At 37.9% G+C, this 17,768-nt stretch overlaps 1 protein-coding gene across 1 annotated transcript in view; it reads right to left on the bottom strand.

The window, feature by feature from the left end:
- Positions 1-497: 497 nt before the first annotated feature.
- The window catches only part of LTBP1 (latent transforming growth factor beta binding protein 1), a 190,371-nt gene continuing 173,100 nt past the window's right edge, over positions 498-17,768 (bottom strand). The window contains exons 29-32 of the mRNA XM_018085320.2: positions 16,522-16,692; positions 6,235-6,357; positions 2,766-2,915; positions 498-1,536 (exon numbers count right to left, since the gene is read on the bottom strand). Of these exons, the coding sequence (XP_017940809.2) occupies positions 1,367-1,536; positions 2,766-2,915; positions 6,235-6,357; positions 16,522-16,692 (614 nt within the window). The 3' untranslated portion in view covers positions 498-1,366. The remainder of the gene's footprint in view (positions 1,537-2,765; positions 2,916-6,234; positions 6,358-16,521; positions 16,693-17,768) is intronic.

Raw genomic sequence — 17,768 nt, forward strand, 5'->3', positions numbered from 1 at the left:
ACTCTTTCATACTGGAGAAGGTAAAAATAAAACATCTGTCAGCCTCCTAATCTCTTTCTCTCCTTCCACTGAAAAATAAGGGCTGATGGGAAGGCACCGTTCATCAGAAGAAGGAAATTTTCCCCCTTGTCTTCAGTATTTTCTGAAAACCAGGCCATCATACTGTAGAAAATCTGTATTTGCAGATTTAGTGGGAAACATGCCTAAACCAGGAAAGAAGAAAAATTCCATGGGAATCAGCTTCCAAGTCAAACAGTTTCTGTAGGTCTGTGTTTGAAATCTTCCCCCTGAATGCTTAACTTCAGGCATTAACTAATTCAGATTCTGGTCTTATTAAAACAGCATGAGAAGGAAAAACCAGCCAGACAACTCCCTATGACTATTGTAATGTAAATTAAATCTAGCACTGTAAACACCTGAGGGTTAATTCTTGCAACATAAACACCAAAAAAAAAAGAAGGAAAAAAAGCCACAATTAGTAAATAGCTTCTCTTTTTTTTTTCTAAAAAAAAGGTGATTTTATTGAGTTTTAATATACAGCTTTAATATGTTAGGGTAATCATACAAGATCTCTCTTGTGTTCAATTTACACATTACAATACAGACGTGAGCTAAAATCTTTTGTTTTAATGTACAAAAGGAATCCAATGTTGTCCACTAGCAGCTTTGAACTTGGCAAGAAAGATTCTAAAGACTTTAAGTGCAGTAACAACCATACAGGATACAAAATGAATATAAGGACATTTCGCCAAGGTATATAAACATTTGAAAAAAAATAAAGTGGTGCCTGCTCCACAGGGCAGACAACTAGCAAATTAAAAAAAAGTCACTGACCAATGTTCCAGAGAAGGAGGAGCATCACCCTGTGTAACAGTTCTTACAAAATGGTCTAAGAATATCTGTATCATAGAATTTGTACTTATCAGAAAAAGGTCTGAAAAGGAACAGTAGGCAAGGAACTGAACAATCAAAAAAATGACATAGTAATATAAAATATTTCCATCACTATTTAAATGCCAAATTAATCAAGCAATAATAAAAAAAAATTCAAAACAAAACAAAAAACCATAAAAACCAAAGCTCTTCTGTTTAAAATAACAGCACTGTTTTTGAATATTTTCAAAGACTTTTTTTTTACGAACACACTATATACTCGATTGTTTCTTTCATACAGAGTAATGTGTCCATTTGGTTTGTCACTTCAGTGAAGCTGATAAACAATCAGCCCATCATGTCTCACCTTTGACACATTTAATGCTTTTCTCCCCTTTCGTTTGCTGCTCTGGTGCCTTCTCAAGTTAAATACTTTTCTTCCTTTTCTTTATACAGTGCAGAGTATATGGGCTTAGGATATCGAGATTTTCCTCTACTCCAGTTCACTCTCTGGTTCTGAGTTCAGTGGTGTGCAGTAGTTTGGCTTGTCTGAAGGCACGTACCCAGGGAGACACAAACATTTGTACGAACCTTCTGTGTTAATGCACTTGGCGTTCTTGCAGAGAGACATCCTGTTGTTCAGCTCGCTGCACTCGTTCACATCTGCAACAAGCAGCCATCAAAAGACATGTACTTCAGTATGTGTGTAGATAAAACTCATTTAATTTCCAGCATTGTCAAGAGTAGAACAATCTGCATGAATATCCTGAGAATTTTATTTTCAACTCCCATTGGGTGGAACTAGGCTGGGTCAAAAGCTCTAACAGGTTAATTGGAAAGAGGTGGAAGTTAACATAGGAAATCAATAGGGTTTTAAAGGGCCTTAAACTGTTAGATTACCAAGTTCAAATTCAGCCTAAGCCACTAAACAAAATTTAATAATCACTTACAGGTGTTTATCTGATGAAAAGTGGCTTATAAGAAAGAAGCTCAAAGTTCTCAGTATAACATCTGTATTTACACAATTGAATACTTGAGGAGCTGTTGGTGTTGTCAGCTAAACAGTTGCGAAGAGCAAACTACCTGCACTCAACATTGTGCAGCATTGGCCTGACATACAGGAGCCACATTTTCTTGCTAAGGAGGCCAGCTTGCCATAAAGTCCTGAAGATTACAAGGCACGTAGGCAGCTTCTCTTCACAGAGCTGTGAGACCTTAGCTGTGGGTTACGGAGCATAATGCTAAGCAAGGTTAGTGCAGACCTTAAACTGAAACAGTCACGCATAATTTCGACTAGACTTCTACACTGAGGGCAGGTTGTTTTGCTCCATCTTCTCATTGACACTTGCCATTCCCATGTTTTGTTGTTTGAAGTGAAGATTTAGATGTCTTGGTTAGTAAATGTACAGATTTACTAGTGTGAGAGAAATAGTTGAGTCTGTTGACTGTTGAAATCAGTGAGAACCAGGGGCCAAACTTCACCAGGTGGTTGGTGAATCTGCATATTTAGGCAATTCAACTCCTCTAAAAATCCATTCCTAAAATTACTCCCAGTTCCATCCTCCTAGCTCACTAAAGCTTTTTAAAAACATGTGGTCTATATATTAAAGTTAAATTCTTCATAGAAGTCTAAGCTTCATTCCACAAATATCTCTCTGTTCATTTCTACACGCTTAACTGAACACAGCTGCATTGACCAAGATGAGCTGAGGAACACCAACATAGTTATTTTCGTAACAATAATTACTGGCTTTTGCAGCAAATAAAACAAAACTGGCATCTGTAATACAATTCAGGTGATTGACTCTAACCCTTTTGTTCCAGGCCCTCTTTAGGTCAAGTGACCGAGTAAACTGGACAGACTAACAGGAGAAATAATATGCTGTCCTCACCAACACAAGTCATCTTGGCCATGTCCAGGTGATAACCGTCAAAGCAGTCACAGGTGTAGCCTTCCTGGACTCTTACACATCGGCCATTTTCACATCCATTCAGAATACCACATTCTTCTGCTTGTAACTCCTCAAAGCTGTTCAGGAAACCTGGGTGGAGAAATAACAAGAAAGTTACAAAGCTGTTGAATCAGTATACCCAAATATATAGGAAGAGTCTGAAATTCTCTCAGAAGTTTACTGGAATGTGACTTGACTTTGCAGAAAATAGGTCAGCTTTAGCAGAGCTGCACCATCTGGAGTTTTAGATGTACCAGAAAAGTACCGTGATATGTTTCAAGATAGAAACTGAATAACTTTGTTAACTCTTAAGTTTTTGTGTTAAAAGTCTGTAATTTATTTTTTTTTTGTAGTAAAGGAAACTGCATAATTTGATAGCATATTTTTTAAAGGATATGTCAGTGCTTTCTAAATAAGACATTTTATTTAAATTGTTATGTGTATCAACCTTTATGGAAACAAGTAGTACTGCAGTTTAGGGTAAAAGATTCTTGAAACCGTATTCTAGAAAAATAAGAAGGGAAAGAGATGTGTAGAAGGGAAAGAGATGCATTCTAATTTATCTAGAAGAAAACATATATAAAAAAATCAATCTCAGCTGCCTTGAGGAAAGTAAGAAGAAATCAGAGACTGCTTTCCTGTTGTGGTTTTGGCTTGTACTTCAGTAACTGGTGCCAGTACAAATACCTATAATCTACCAATTGCTCCTTGTCATAATTCTAGATGGTGAGTAGTCAAAGCTTAAAGGGTTGAGCTTTTTTTTTTTTACCTCTTATACAAAGAGTTGTCTTTGTACTCAGTGGTTTATACAATGCCTTTTGTGCTCCCTGCATTAAGGCTTTTGTGACAGATATGCTTTTATGTATAAGGAAGGATTTATACTTACAAATTTTTTTTTTTTTACATGTTCAGAGATTCTCTCTAGGACTGAATTGCTCCTGTAAGTCCTGCATGAGTTTTTTTTGCTAGCTTTCTGCTCATAGAGCAGTGATGTAACAGGACTGCAGATGGCAGCCCATCACATCAGAAAGACTTTTGTGGAAAAAGTTGAGAATGTTGGAGTCATAGGTTTAACAGTATAATGAATATATAGAGGAAAAATTGGAGCTGGAGTGGAATAGAGTGGGATATATCTCCCCATCTGCCCTGTAACATATAGTGACACCAAAATCAAGCCATTGATTTACTGAAAACCTGTTTACTGATTTATATTACAACAATGTGATATGTATATTTGCTAACATACCTAGGACTGTGCATTTCTCCCTTTCCTTGTGCTTATTCTTCTGTCTTTTTGTATTTACTCCATCCTGTCTCAGTCCTTGAGGCTTTCTTTTCTATTGGCCTGCTTTTGCCTTTCTTCTCTGCCCTTTCCATATTATCCTCCATTTAACTTCAATACTGCCATTTCCACTCCCCCTCTCTTTGACTACATACATTGTTCCTATCCTGGATTTTCTAGCATGGTGGGATTCTTAGTTAGGACCATGCTGGTCAGTCATACACTGAATAGATTCTGAAGACACCGAATACATAATGTGACATGTACTTGCTGACATATGTCACATCTCAAGAACACATATAATAAATAGGATGCATACAAGGGTACATTAAGTGGGAAACATTGCAGTCTTTTCCATGAACCTAGTAAATCACTTCTGGGTGCAATGGTATTGAGGGTATTGAGCGCTGTCATGATGTAGGTAACAATATAGTAAGAAATTTAACCAAGTTTCATTTAAATGTTCTCTGATAGAGCCTGCAGAGGGCTCTACAAGAGACCTTTAAAGTGAAGACCTTTGCTAATTAAGAAAATAGTACCAAGAAAAGGAAAGGTGTCCCCCCAAATATGTAGATATTTTTAAATAAAGAAAAGGCATCATTTATTAGACAGATATTTTATACATAGGTATATATGTGCATAAACATGTGTACACACCTATACACATATTTTTTCTCATCCTCTCTCTCTCCCTCATAAACACACTATGTCGTAACTTTAACTAGCTAAAACTGAAATATTTATCACTCACAGCAAGTTCTACTTCACAAGTTACTTCAAAACAGCTGGATGGGACCTGTATTGTAATCCTAATGCATGTATTTGGTTCTGTAGAAAATGACTGCACAATGATAAATACTACACTGAAGTACATGGCCCTGCCATGGGACAGGAGGTATTGATTCCTCATACGACCTGCAGCAGGACTGTGACCTTGAAGTCTCTGATGCCTTAAGCAGGATTCCCCATCTGATTCAGTGATAGGACATGAGCAAGAGACATAAGCATTCAAGCCTCCGCCCCTAAGAGGCTGGAACTGGATGATCTTTAAGGTTCCTTCCAATTGAAGCCATTCTATGAAGACAGTGGTCTCAGCTGTGCATTCAAAACCATCCACATTTTATCATATTTATTTACCTCTGCTTATAGCTTGTGAAATGCTTCTTTCCCAGTCAGTATTTTATCTGATTAACAGTATATGAACATTGGTTTCCCAGTCATCCTTCTGACCTTTTTTTTGCGTGGATGGTAGTTTCCATTGGTAGTTTTCAACTATGTTACATTTCAATTAAACATCAACACTAAGTAATTAAGTTTCAATTAAACATCAACATTCGATAACACCGACTGTGAAAGAGCACAGCAGCAACCTGTAGACCATAAATATATAAACCATGGGAAGTTACCAGCTCCTTCTGATACCTCCACTTTTCTTCTCTAAAACTGTGATTAAACATACTGGACCTGTGGCTGATTTTGAGAAAGATGCTGAAATCTGTAAACATTACTTTCCATCAAGTCTTAACAATGAGCTGGGCCAGATCCCTAAAGAATCCCTATATTCCTCAAGTACAGCCAAGATGCCGTGCACAATCCCTCACACCCTGCTTGGCAGACCTTACACTCTAGCCTGAAGGCTATATGTATGCATACTCTCTGATCATACTGTGCTGTACTTTTTCTCCACTGAGCAAGAAAGACTTGCATGTTCTCATTTCACCCATATAAATTCTGCTGGGAAAGTATGGAAATTTTTTCCTTTAAATTAAATGCACTCTGGAGAAATCTGTCCCGTGCTCCAAAGGAAAATTAATTTGTGAGAAGGAAAACTGGCAATTCTTTTGACCTTGATTTGTAAATCTGTTGGTAAACACAAGTTTAGTAGACTTGGCACAAACTATTTCACTATATTAAAAATTAATTGTACTCTGAGCCCAATTGGACTCTCATACAAACCTGGCTCTTGAACTGGAACACCTGACTGAAAGCTAACGTCATAGGAATAACTAAAACATAAAAAAGCCACATTACTCAGAAGCAAAGAGAAGAATTGAGCTGGCTACAGAGAAACAATTCAGGTTGCAACCCTCATTTCAACTGTTTTACATAACAGAGAAACTTGCTTACGGTCTTCAACAAAGTATGGATTAGTTTCTGGAGTGTAGTGCTCCTCGAAGTCAACTAAAGCATCCTGTCCATATGGCCGTCTTGATCCTGGAACAGGAATGTTGCACAGCTGGGCGTAATCCTCTGAGGGGGGAAAGAAAATAGGATATAAAAGTAAACACACTTGTAACACAGGCTGCATTACATTAGTCCCAGTGAGCTGTGGTTCATATTTGCTGGAAATAAACTTATCTTCCTAGAAACACCATAAATCTGCAATTTCCAGAAAGCATTCTCTCTTCAAGAACAATGTCATTAAAATGTTAATGAGCCAAAAATATACTATTAAGTCATAATAGGGATAACACCAGGGATAGCTTTGAGTCAATAACTGTACAAAAAGTTATAGGTCAGGTTCTTCTGGTCTGCATGGGAAGAAGAGGAGAGGGATGCTGTGTATCCCACTGCTAGTGCATTCCTCTCCAAGACTATCAACGTTTATAGTCCTCATTCTGTGGAACAAAGGCTATCCCAGACCATCATGGCTGCTCTCAGAAGCAACCCCAAAGGAAATAAATTGGAGTAAGTACAGTCATATTTCTGGCACTGTCAGCCAACCTGCAGAAATCAGAGTGAAAAATACTTTTAAAATAGCCCACACTTATCTACGCACTGTATCTTCAACACACAGGTTTAAGTATGAGTGCTGTTCAAAGTCTCCTTGGCTGTGAACCTCAAAGGGCATGGTGGAAAGGCACAGGAGAAATAGTTATGCTCCAACTTTGTGCCTTTCTCTAGTAGCTAGACTACACAAGTTGAAGCAGACCAAAGAAACTCTTCATTTCAGGTGCCAGAGTCCATGTCTGAAATGCTGATGCAGAGTTTAATTTTTTTATAAATCAAATTAAAATTGTGTCAACTCTGTTTTTATTACCCTTTGCTAAAACACATACTAAACAATTTATTTGAAAATAGAAATGTTGTTAAAATATAGAATCCAGGTGCTTCTTTAATGTTCCTACAGACTATTTGGCATCTGGTTCTGTGAAGATTGCCTGGTGTTCTGAGAATCAGGCAGAGAAAGGATGTGAAAGAAAAACCACCAAAAGAGAGAGAGGAAAAAAAGCCCTAAGCAGATACAAAATCCAAGAATTGCAAATGGTTACAGGGCCAGAAACCTCATGCTGTGTAGAACTGTCCCACACAGCAAATAGCTGGATAAATCCAGCCTGCTCTAGACATTGCAGAGCACAGCCCCACTTGCTGCCCAGCACTGTAACTTTATTTTCACAGGTAGTATCTCCTCCACTTGTAACTATTTTATTTTGTACTGAAAAAAAAAAAAAGTGTTCAAAAAGTCTGTTTGAATTCTGTGGTCAACAATGTGGCCCTTTGAGAGCACAAGACAGTATAGTACAGGTAAAGCTTGTCTATGAACATCTAGAGTTGTGAAGGGTGCCAGTCTAAGTCTGCAGAATGAACTCCCCAGAGAACTTACAAATCACTGTAAATCTCACCACCTTCTGCTTCAAGAGCAAAGTGGTTTCCTTTGACGGGTGTCCTCCAGAACATATTTATATACAGTAATAATATTCAAAAAACCCTATCCTCTTCCAGCTGACAAAGTACACTGCCCAAGAGTGGTATCCCAGGGCACATGAAACAAAGTCAGCATGAGAAAATAAACAGCATACAGCAAATGTTATTTACATCCCTGACTGCACAGCTTCCCACTGAGATAGTATGATAATAAGCATAGTTTTAAGAGCTGTCATAGGACCAGAATCACTCCATTCTTCCTTCCCCACATCTGACTCCAGATAACATCCATGCATGGAGACAGCCAGGCTACCATCTCAGAGTGACTCCTCCATTCATATATACATAGAGAAAAGCTGTGCAGAATAGTAAAAGCACTTTCTCACAGATGCCCACAAATGTTCTTGGCAAAGGAAATCTATGCTCTACCACAAAATACTAATTCATCTGGTCTGTGTGGAAGAAACCACCACATAAAAACAGTGAGTGAAAGGCAAGGGGACAAGACAAGCAGGTCTTAGGGATCACTGCTTCACCGGCTTCCCAGATTACTCAGTGCTAATTTTGCCCTTAGTGATACTGGTAGTAGAAACCATGTTTTAGTTGTGAAGGAAGCAGCTGGAACATTTGAAAATCTGTAGAGCTGGAGCTCTCAATGTACATGAGAGTTGGGTAGTTTGAAGATTGTGCAAGACTATTTTATACTGCATGTTTGCCAAGACAAAGTTGTTTATTGTCTAAACAAGAATAAAGAAATGTTGACAAAGGAAACTTGTTTCCTGCCCCAATGGTCCCCGAAAATCAAATTCTGAATATCTGCATTTTTAGGTCTCTTTACCTATAATTACCTATCATCATCATCATGGCTAGGCTTTGCAAACGAAGATCTGGGAAGGACTCTACCCACATTTGCTACAAGCGCGCTGGTGGCTAAAAAGGCCAATGCGAGACAGACACAGTGAGAGAGACACCTATAATACTCTCTTAATACTCTATGTTCTATTTAGCTGTACAAGTAGTGGAGACTGAATCTCTTGTCTTTAGTAATGCGTTGGTTTGGTCACTAGGTGCTCAGTTGCTCTTAGCAACTCACTTAAGAAATAAACAGGTCTGATGCAGGACCAATAACAATGGCAAGTTACCTATGCTCCCTTCCTCAGCTTGTGTTTTCCTTTTTCTTTCTTTTTTTTTTTCCCCTTAGGGAAGAAAAGGGTGGGCAAAGAGGAGAGTATAAAGACTGAAAAGTATCTGGGGGGTCACATTCTGGAAAGATCATGAGTTTTGAAATAAAGAGACTTGAATGCCTGAGAGAAATGAACCCATCAGAGTGCCCCTGTAGAGGATAGAACAAGTTATGGCGACGACAGTTTCTGTTGTTTTAAACTTTTCCCCTTGCTATGCTATGTTCCTACAGTTCAAATGAAAAAATAATGTATTTTGGGTCACAGTGATGTGTGCTCATCACAGTTTTCCAGAGGAGGGAACTAAATGAACAGAGTGCTGTAAGATTTGTGCGTAAAAGCAGGACTGACACACAGAAAGTTGCAGCAAGTATACAAATGGGAGAACAGCATGACATTGCCCTAGATGACAGTAGGAGACTGAGATCAAGAAGGTGGTAAGGGGGCAAAGAGCGAGAGAGAATGTGAAACTATTCCTGAATGACAAAACCATTTTAGTTGTCGCAAAAATTAATGCTCACTTTCAAAAGAATCTTTCATGTAAAGTTAAAAAAAATTATATAATCCATAATCAATGAAAAAGCCTTTTTCTATATGGGTTTTTCTACTTGCTCATCTTCTAGCTGTGATCAGAGACAACACGACTGCAGTTCAAGAGGAAAAAAAAGACTTTGTTTTTAGTATATAGTTTAGTCTACACTGGTCCATGTGTTTCTAAGTTTTTCTCATAACTTGCAAATGAAGCATAGAGACATCTTGTTGTATAACTTAGGGTAGCTATTTTAAAAGGAAGCTGATGTATACTTCCAAAAATGTAAAAGACATTTTTAAAGTCAGATGTATTGCATATTAAACAAGTGTTAGGGGATTACAGCTAGACACACATGCGTACTGGCACAGATGTTAGCTGTAATTGGTGATGAAAGCTTGACTGACAGAGACAACGCAACATAAATTGGATGGACTGACTGGTTTTTAGGTGCTCTTTAGCACAAATGCAGCTGTGCAAATGTGCATCTGATTTGCATAAACAGTTGTTGTAACTGCACAAGCCTGTGTGGGCCTAACTTGTACCCAAAGGCCTAAAAATCCTTAATTCTCCCATCAGAAAAATTATTCCATATTTCATTTATTTAAAGCAAAATATTATATAAAAAAGCTTTCCTGACACAACCACAAAACAACGGCATCGCAGCCAATTCAGCTCCTGCCCATAAAGCAAGCTTTATTTCTGTTCCAGCTCCTCAGAATTGTCACCATCACACACACACACAAAGAGCCAAAACTATTGACACCAAGGCAGTTCCATCGAATTATTGAACAATGCAACAGTTTTGCCATTGAAGAAATCACCAGAGAGATGAACAAAACCACAAAAGCATTTATTACATGTAATATATGTCCCTTCTCATCCAGAGGTTCTGGACATCAGTCTGAATTGGTTAACTTTAAGCCGTCTCAGGAGAATTCATCATTTGTGAACACAAGCTGAAGGTATTTCTGCTCTACATTTAGACTGTGCTATTTGATAATTTAGATAATTTCATTGATATTGCCCATGAACAAATGCTAAGGTTGTGGTGGAAAGCATTCACGTATATTCTACAACTGAAGAAAAGGGAATGCTATCAGTTTTAAGGAATTTTTTTCATGAGTTAGGAAGGATATGAATGTCTTCACATGGATATACTCTAAATGAAATTGCTGAGAAAGAGTTTACAGAGGATGCAAAGCTCTTGCTAACTAAAGTAATTACCAATTTGTTTATCTCAAAAATCTTTTGGTTTTGTTCCTCACCTTTTGCTCCTCAACCAATGCTGCTCAAATTCAAAATGATCTCTCTCCTACTGCTAGAGGTAGATAGTTAAAAGTTGTATGTAATAGGAGTCAGGTTATTTTTGCTGCAACTTTTCACATGGCTTTCTGACTGCTTGATGGCTTCCATGTACACTCGGAACGTGAGGTTTCAGGAGGAAAACCCTTCCAAAGCTATTCTGCATGTCTCTCCTAAAGTTCAGAAAAAACACTGAAAACCTTCATCAATAGAAATTAAATCAGTCTGCACAACAGATTAGTTGTCAACGCCCAGTTACCGTAATATTTTAAGTCCAGAGGATATAATCGATTTGACCAGAGTCCTTACCAGAAAGGAAGGAGGCACAATGCCATCCCAAATGGAAAGATGAACAATGGTCTCCAGAAATGAATCCAGTGCCTCCCTGCTGATCTTTACCACCTCAAAAGAGGACAGATGGAAACTCATCCTTTACACACACTGGTTTTCCCTGTACTTCCAGATCTTCATGAGTGACATTAGCCAGAACTTGAAAGGAACACTATGTTCTCATAATATGGAAGTTCAGCCCAGAACTAATTCATGATGTTTACAAAGGATACATAGAGTCCCTTGCAACAAAAATGCAATCCAAATAATCTGTTCTGCCAGAAACGGGTAGAATTCAACTACATGTAGGCATCTCCAAAGGTCTGCATCTGAATTAGTTATCCAGTGTCCATTCTTTGCCCGTGGAAACACATAACCACTTCTAAGATACCATCTCACTGTAAAGTACATGTCTAGAAAAGATCAGAGGAATATATCGCACAAGGGGCTGATTTCTCTTTCCTGATGGAAGGAGAAACTGGTAGGACCAGCACTGATGTGGGTTTCTGTATAAAAAACACCATGTGATATTGGCCAAGAAAAATCCTACATTATACAACATCCCAGGTGATTCATGTTACCCACTACCTTCAGTGTTCTCCTAGTGTGGGCTTTGCAAATGCTAAGGTGGAGATAAAGAGAAATTTCAAGGACAACATAAGTTTCCAGCAGTTCTTTATGCTACTTATCCTACAGAACATCAGTAACATCCACTGTCCTTTCTGCAGATCTTTTAAAGATACAGGGTTCCATAAAAACCCACAAAGTACTAGAATTTAAAACTTACAATAAAAAAGGTACACACAATGATACACAAATAAGAAGGCTGATAAACAATGCTGGTGCCCTTTCCAGTTGCCTAAGAATGTGTTCATGATGTTATCTTAGTACTCACACCAACAAAAATGTAGAAGTTATATATGTAGTAATGTACCCCCACTCTCAATAGTTACTAAACATCTGTCAAAGCTGCAGAGTCCCAGTCCTACCTTACCCCATTTTTTTATATTAAAACTTCTCCAGGCAGCCACAGGAGAAAGCACCCTCCCTCCTTAACTGACTGACATATCCTTAGTTCAGGGGCTCTTAATTCCAGCTTACCAGCATCTTAAGGTGTTACTGAAACAAAGGGGGTACTGCACTGCAAGAACTCCAAAGAGATAATTTTACAAATACAAAAATATGCAGTCTCTGCAAATTAAATGCTGACTGCAGCACACCACCTTACTGAACATTTTCTAGCTGGTAGTTCTATCTCCTCCTTTTCAAATGTCCTGTAAGCTATAACAATACACCTTGTCTAAAATCCACTACAGTTCCATAAGGGTCTCACAGGAGCTTCTGGACTCTCAGAAGGTTTATAGTTCAGGTCCTACATGTTCAGGTTAACTTCAAGTGTACATGGCTTTATTTAAGATTCCAGATTTTTTCAATCTAGGCCACTTGCTCTGTTTTCTAGCATGGAGGCTTTGACCCAGCTGCTAAACCTATCAGTGCCTGTCCTGCTGCCAGTTACTAGACTATAGACTCTGGATAGAAAGAGTTGGGATGTTAGACACTAACAGTAAATTGATCAAGAAAGCAGAAATTCTGAAGGCAGGCCATTCAACAGGTATTTTTGGGGGGTGGGTGCAATGAAGAAAAGATATTTTGCTTTTGTAATCTACACCAAAAGAATCCAATTTTCTGATTTTCCACAATTGCTCAATTATTACAGATTGCAAATGACAAATCTCAAGTAACACAGAGGTTTCTTGAGAATAATTACTAAACATTCTTTAGGCAAGTACCTACTAAAGCCACAATGAGTACAGAGAGAATATATCTCAGTAGTTAATATTTTGGGATTGGATGCAATTTATGAAAGTCTTTATCTGCAATATGATGATATCATAAGATCAGAATGTTAGAACCAAATGTGATTGAAAATAATCTGTCTTCGTATCCTTTGTTTAATGATGAGAAGACCTGCCCCAAGAAATTGTATGCACCAGTAAGATGTACTCAATCACACCACTATAGTTCATGTTTGCAGTATTTTGATCAGGACTTTGAACTAGTATTTTGAGTTTGTTCCTCAGTGTTGTCATCCAAATACTTATCAATCTTACTCTTGTTAGATGTTGCTGTTCAGTTACAATATTTCAACAAGTGCTCAGGTAATAAATATTTTTGTCTCAGGCTCTGAATGTCTGGTGTTATTTTCAGTGGGGTTTGTTTGATTAAGCACCCCTTAGTTTTTAGAGATCATAGCAAATGTAAGTTCTATTTTCATGATGATTTAAGACTATTTCTTTTTACTTAATATAGAATGTAATTCTGTATGTAATTCATCCTATAGAAGTTCTCTACCTTCCCACTGGTTTTATGCTGGATGCTACTTAAATAGGACATTTAAATCTTGTCATGAAAAATGGAAAGGCTTTAAAGACGAGCTGTGTTACAAAAGTTGGAGGTTATTTTTATTAAAGCATGAATCTCTTTAGAAGGGACTTGCAAATGTACCACTTATGCTGGTAGGTCTGTATTTCCTTCTTTCTAAGGGTGGCAACTAGATCCTCAAATACAAGAAGAATATAATAAACAAAGGTAAAAGGAAACGACAGATCAGTGAATGATCCGTTCTATGATCCAACCCATTTCAAGGTGAAAATCTTCTGGTGATAATGCTTTTCACATCACCAGGTCTTTAACATGTGTTGCAAATCTTCAGAAGGCTCCTAATTGGAGAAATAAGCAAACACCTTCAGTAGTAAATCTGGCCAACACAATACCTAAGCATTTAAAAATGGAGAAATTCCAGGTTTCCCCAGCCAGGACTTGAACCTGTGACCTGCTGGCCTGGAGGTGTGAAAGCACTCTCTTGAGCCAATGATATCACTTTAAGTGCTACAGACTGAAGACATGTCAAATGAATCATTTATTCAGTTCAGTCAACTTTAAATTTTTCTTGGTAAATGTTCCTGAAAACAGAGAAAGGCTTCCAGGTTTCTGTGTGGGTGCGTGCACATGCGTGTGAGGACAAATGAGCACATACCATCTCCACTAAGAAATGTAAGCTTGTATGCTTGTTCTGACATAATAAAGATTCAATATGCTTTTATTTTTAACTATCTGTGTTCCAATCTATAAGGATGATTTTAAGTATTTGGGATCAAAGTAGGACTAATAGTTTTAATTAAAGCAGATATTTCTCAATGCAAATTAAACGTCACATAAAAGTTATCCTGCGTCTGGAGAGAGAAAGATTTTATGATCCAACATAATGCTCTTCAGCTTTGACTGAGGATCATTGAACTGATGTTTAGGATGTTGTCCATTGGGAACTTCCATGTCATTTTTTTAATTAATTTCTCAAGGTTCTTCATAGAACTAGTGGGGATCTGTACCCCACTGTTGGCATGGGATTGCTGCTCCAGAATCCTGTGGTCCTAATGATCAAAATACACTTCATATTTTCAGATTGAAATAGTTCCAATTTTTAACTCATATCAGCACTATTGTTTAATTAAAAAGTTTGCAGGAATCCTCCATGATTGTGCTGTAATGTAGAGTCTTACTGCTTGTTCAGCATCCATGTTTGGAATTTTTCATCTTCCCTTGTAAGACAGTTGTCTTTTCCTGGCCATCTTGGTAGTCTTTTTCTCTTCCTTTTCAGATTTATCCTGCTTTAAATATAATTAGCTAGAAATTTCCAGAAGCAAGTCTCATACCTACCTGAACTCTCTACCAGGAAGTTTTTTCCTTCTCTCAGGATTACATGGCACAGATGGGTCACTGTCACCATGTAATGAACTTTGTACAAAGAAAAACTGCTTTAATCTGCTCGATCTTTCTACCTGAGGAGCTCCAGGTCATAGCAACAATTCTTCTACTAGCTATTGCCATGGTTTTTTTTTGTCAATATTACATTTAATTCCATTGCAATTGTTATTCTAGCAGGTGTAGTAATTCAATGTCCTCCTGTAAGATTTGTTCTGACAAAGATATTTCAGAGATTTCCATATGTTATAAATTAAGCTCCTGTCATGCCCTGTTTTTCTTCTTCAGTCTCTTTCTGGGGTAAGCATCAGCCAGCAGTTACTCGAGCCAACATCATCAAAATCAGGAGCTTTTTTTCAGTTGCTGTGCTTCCAAAGCAAACTCAAACAAGTAAAGATATCTAAGAACGGGTTCAGGGACCTCGCAAGTAAATTATAAAAGCATAAAAACCAAACAGAAAGAAACAACCACATTAATGCTTCACTGAGCTTCCCTATATAGTTTTAACTCCAGGGTTTTTGCTACAAGTAAAACATGTACTGCTTTAGCCATGACATTATCATTAGAGTAATGTAGGCCCAAGCGAAAATCCAGGTATGTTCACAATAAAATGTTTTACCAGCGCAGCAGGGTATTCCTACATGGAAAGCCGTATTACCGAAAGACATATTTACGGTAAGAAAGCTACATCCAGACTAGACCTTGGAATAGTTTATATGCAGGGGAAGAAGTTAGTATTGTATCAGACTGTATATAGCAGGGCTGATGCATCTTAGGCACAGCATGACATGTACCTATGCTGTTTCCACTGGTCCCTTCTCCAGTCCCCAGACATAAATCTGTGTGTCAGTGACATTTCTCTCTATATCATTTTGCTTTTGTAGTCACCACAAGCAGCAACTTCTACCTGAAATATCATGGAACAATATCTGATTTCTACACGTATAAACAAAATATAGTCTTTTAAAAATATGACTGTCACCTTTCTTTCACATTAAGTTACATTCCCTGGAAATTATTCGGTCCCTATGGGTAACCCATTTCCTTTAACTACCTTAAATTGCTCATCTATACATTTCACATTATGTGAACATATGGTCATATAATAACAACTTATTTTTGAAGGGCTTAGGGATTCTAAACCACAGCTTACCAGATCCTTATCAAGCAAACATATCTAATTGTGGGCAGACTGGCAGAATATCACATTGAAAAACGCATCTGAATGTATAAAGCAGCAACAAAAAAGCAAAACAGTTATGTAAGCTGTTGAGCACTGTGGTTGGTGTGCGTGTGTCTGTGTGTGCACATGAACTGCATCCGTATTTTCACAGATGGTTTTTGTCAGCCATGTTAAGGAACTCTGCTACCCTTAAAATGTCCTCCCATTTCCACCAAAGTTCTAAACTGCCTGTCACTGATAGTTCCACTGGAAGGAAACAAGTCCTGTAAATGTCAAAAAATAAAAGCAAATACATTTTCAAAATGTAGACTGTAATGATTTTCTGTTAATTAATGAGAAAAAAATTTCCATTAGTTCTTGAGGGGTTAGGGGTTTTTTTTGTTCTTTCTTATGTTATTAGCACGGGTACAAATGCAAGGGATTAAACTGATTAAGTATTTCAGATTTCATACCAAGAATTGGAATGTGTGTTTCCTTACCTGACTCCTTCATAGGACACAGTGCACACTGCATGCCCCAGGCTTCACCGTACAGGCAACAGCACTCAGTATACGTAGTCTGCTTTCCAACCAGAGGTCGACTACAAACAAAATCGTCACTTAGGTGCTGCCAGCAAAGGTCCTGGTAGACCTCAGCTTCTTCAGTTTGTTCTGATGGAGAAGACAGGATTAGATCATCATCGCAGCACTGTTATTTAAAAAAGACACTGGTATACTGAAAAATTTTCTAAATTTAGATTAGAAAAATAACCTAACTTTACAGACTTTGCTGAAATTTAAGCTTAGAAGTCATGACCATTTTTAAGTGTCTGAGGTGGCTCATCCCTTGAGTGTTCAGTTTTGCAAAAATCTTAAAAAGTTCTGAGTTGGCACATTAGGCTAATTTAAAAGCACATTGGGTTGGACACCCAAGAAATAAAACTTCCTAAATCATAGTAATTGCTGAATGCTTAACACTGATTCAGCTCGGCTCTCATGGAAGTTAACAGAGCTTGACAAAAACCAGCATTGAGACAGAGATGAATGCTTGGGCAACTCCATCCACAGAACGAATCTTTAAAAGTTGTTATTTTGCTTTTCTTCTAATGCCGTCAATGGCATCTGAAAGGACTTTTACAAGTAGGGCAGAGCTGAACAAAAATGGCCTCAACGGGAGACTGGACAAATACTTGGAAGAGAGAGTCCCATTAACTAAACAGACAAACTACATCAGGCTCAGGAAATCCCCTGAGCTGAAAATAGCTGGAGGCTGAGAGTGTGCTGGGGAGGGTGAGGAGGAGTATTGTTTATCTGCTCTTCTGGTCCCTAATCATCCACTTACAGCTATTGTTAGAGACAGAATACTGCTGTGAACTGCTGTCACATTCTTATGAACATTAACAAAAACATGTATTTTTGTCAAAGCTGGAATATTTCAGAGGCATACTAGTTTTGACATAGATCTCAGTAGGAATCATTCCTGGTCCTAGCAAGCTTTGGTCACTGCTGATTGGAGTGAGAACTGTAAACTTAATCTTCCACTTGGAACATAAAAACTTCAGCACAATTGTTTTGTAAAGACATCTGCAAGGTTTTGATTTTGTTCCAACACAGAGTGAAAAATAAATGTTGTCAGAAATGAAGGTTCTGTCTTGTCTGTGCATATCTATTTACTGCAGTTTTACATTATGCATGGGCGAGTACAGAACTGAAACCTCTCTCAAGAGTAAAACTGAGTTCTGAAAGCA

The sequence above is a fragment of the Manacus vitellinus genome, unplaced genomic scaffold, assembly GCF_001715985.3.
Source record: "Manacus vitellinus isolate BGI_N305 unplaced genomic scaffold, ASM171598v3 scaffold_8_pilon, whole genome shotgun sequence".
Taxonomy (NCBI): Eukaryota; Metazoa; Chordata; class Aves; order Passeriformes; family Pipridae; genus Manacus; species Manacus vitellinus.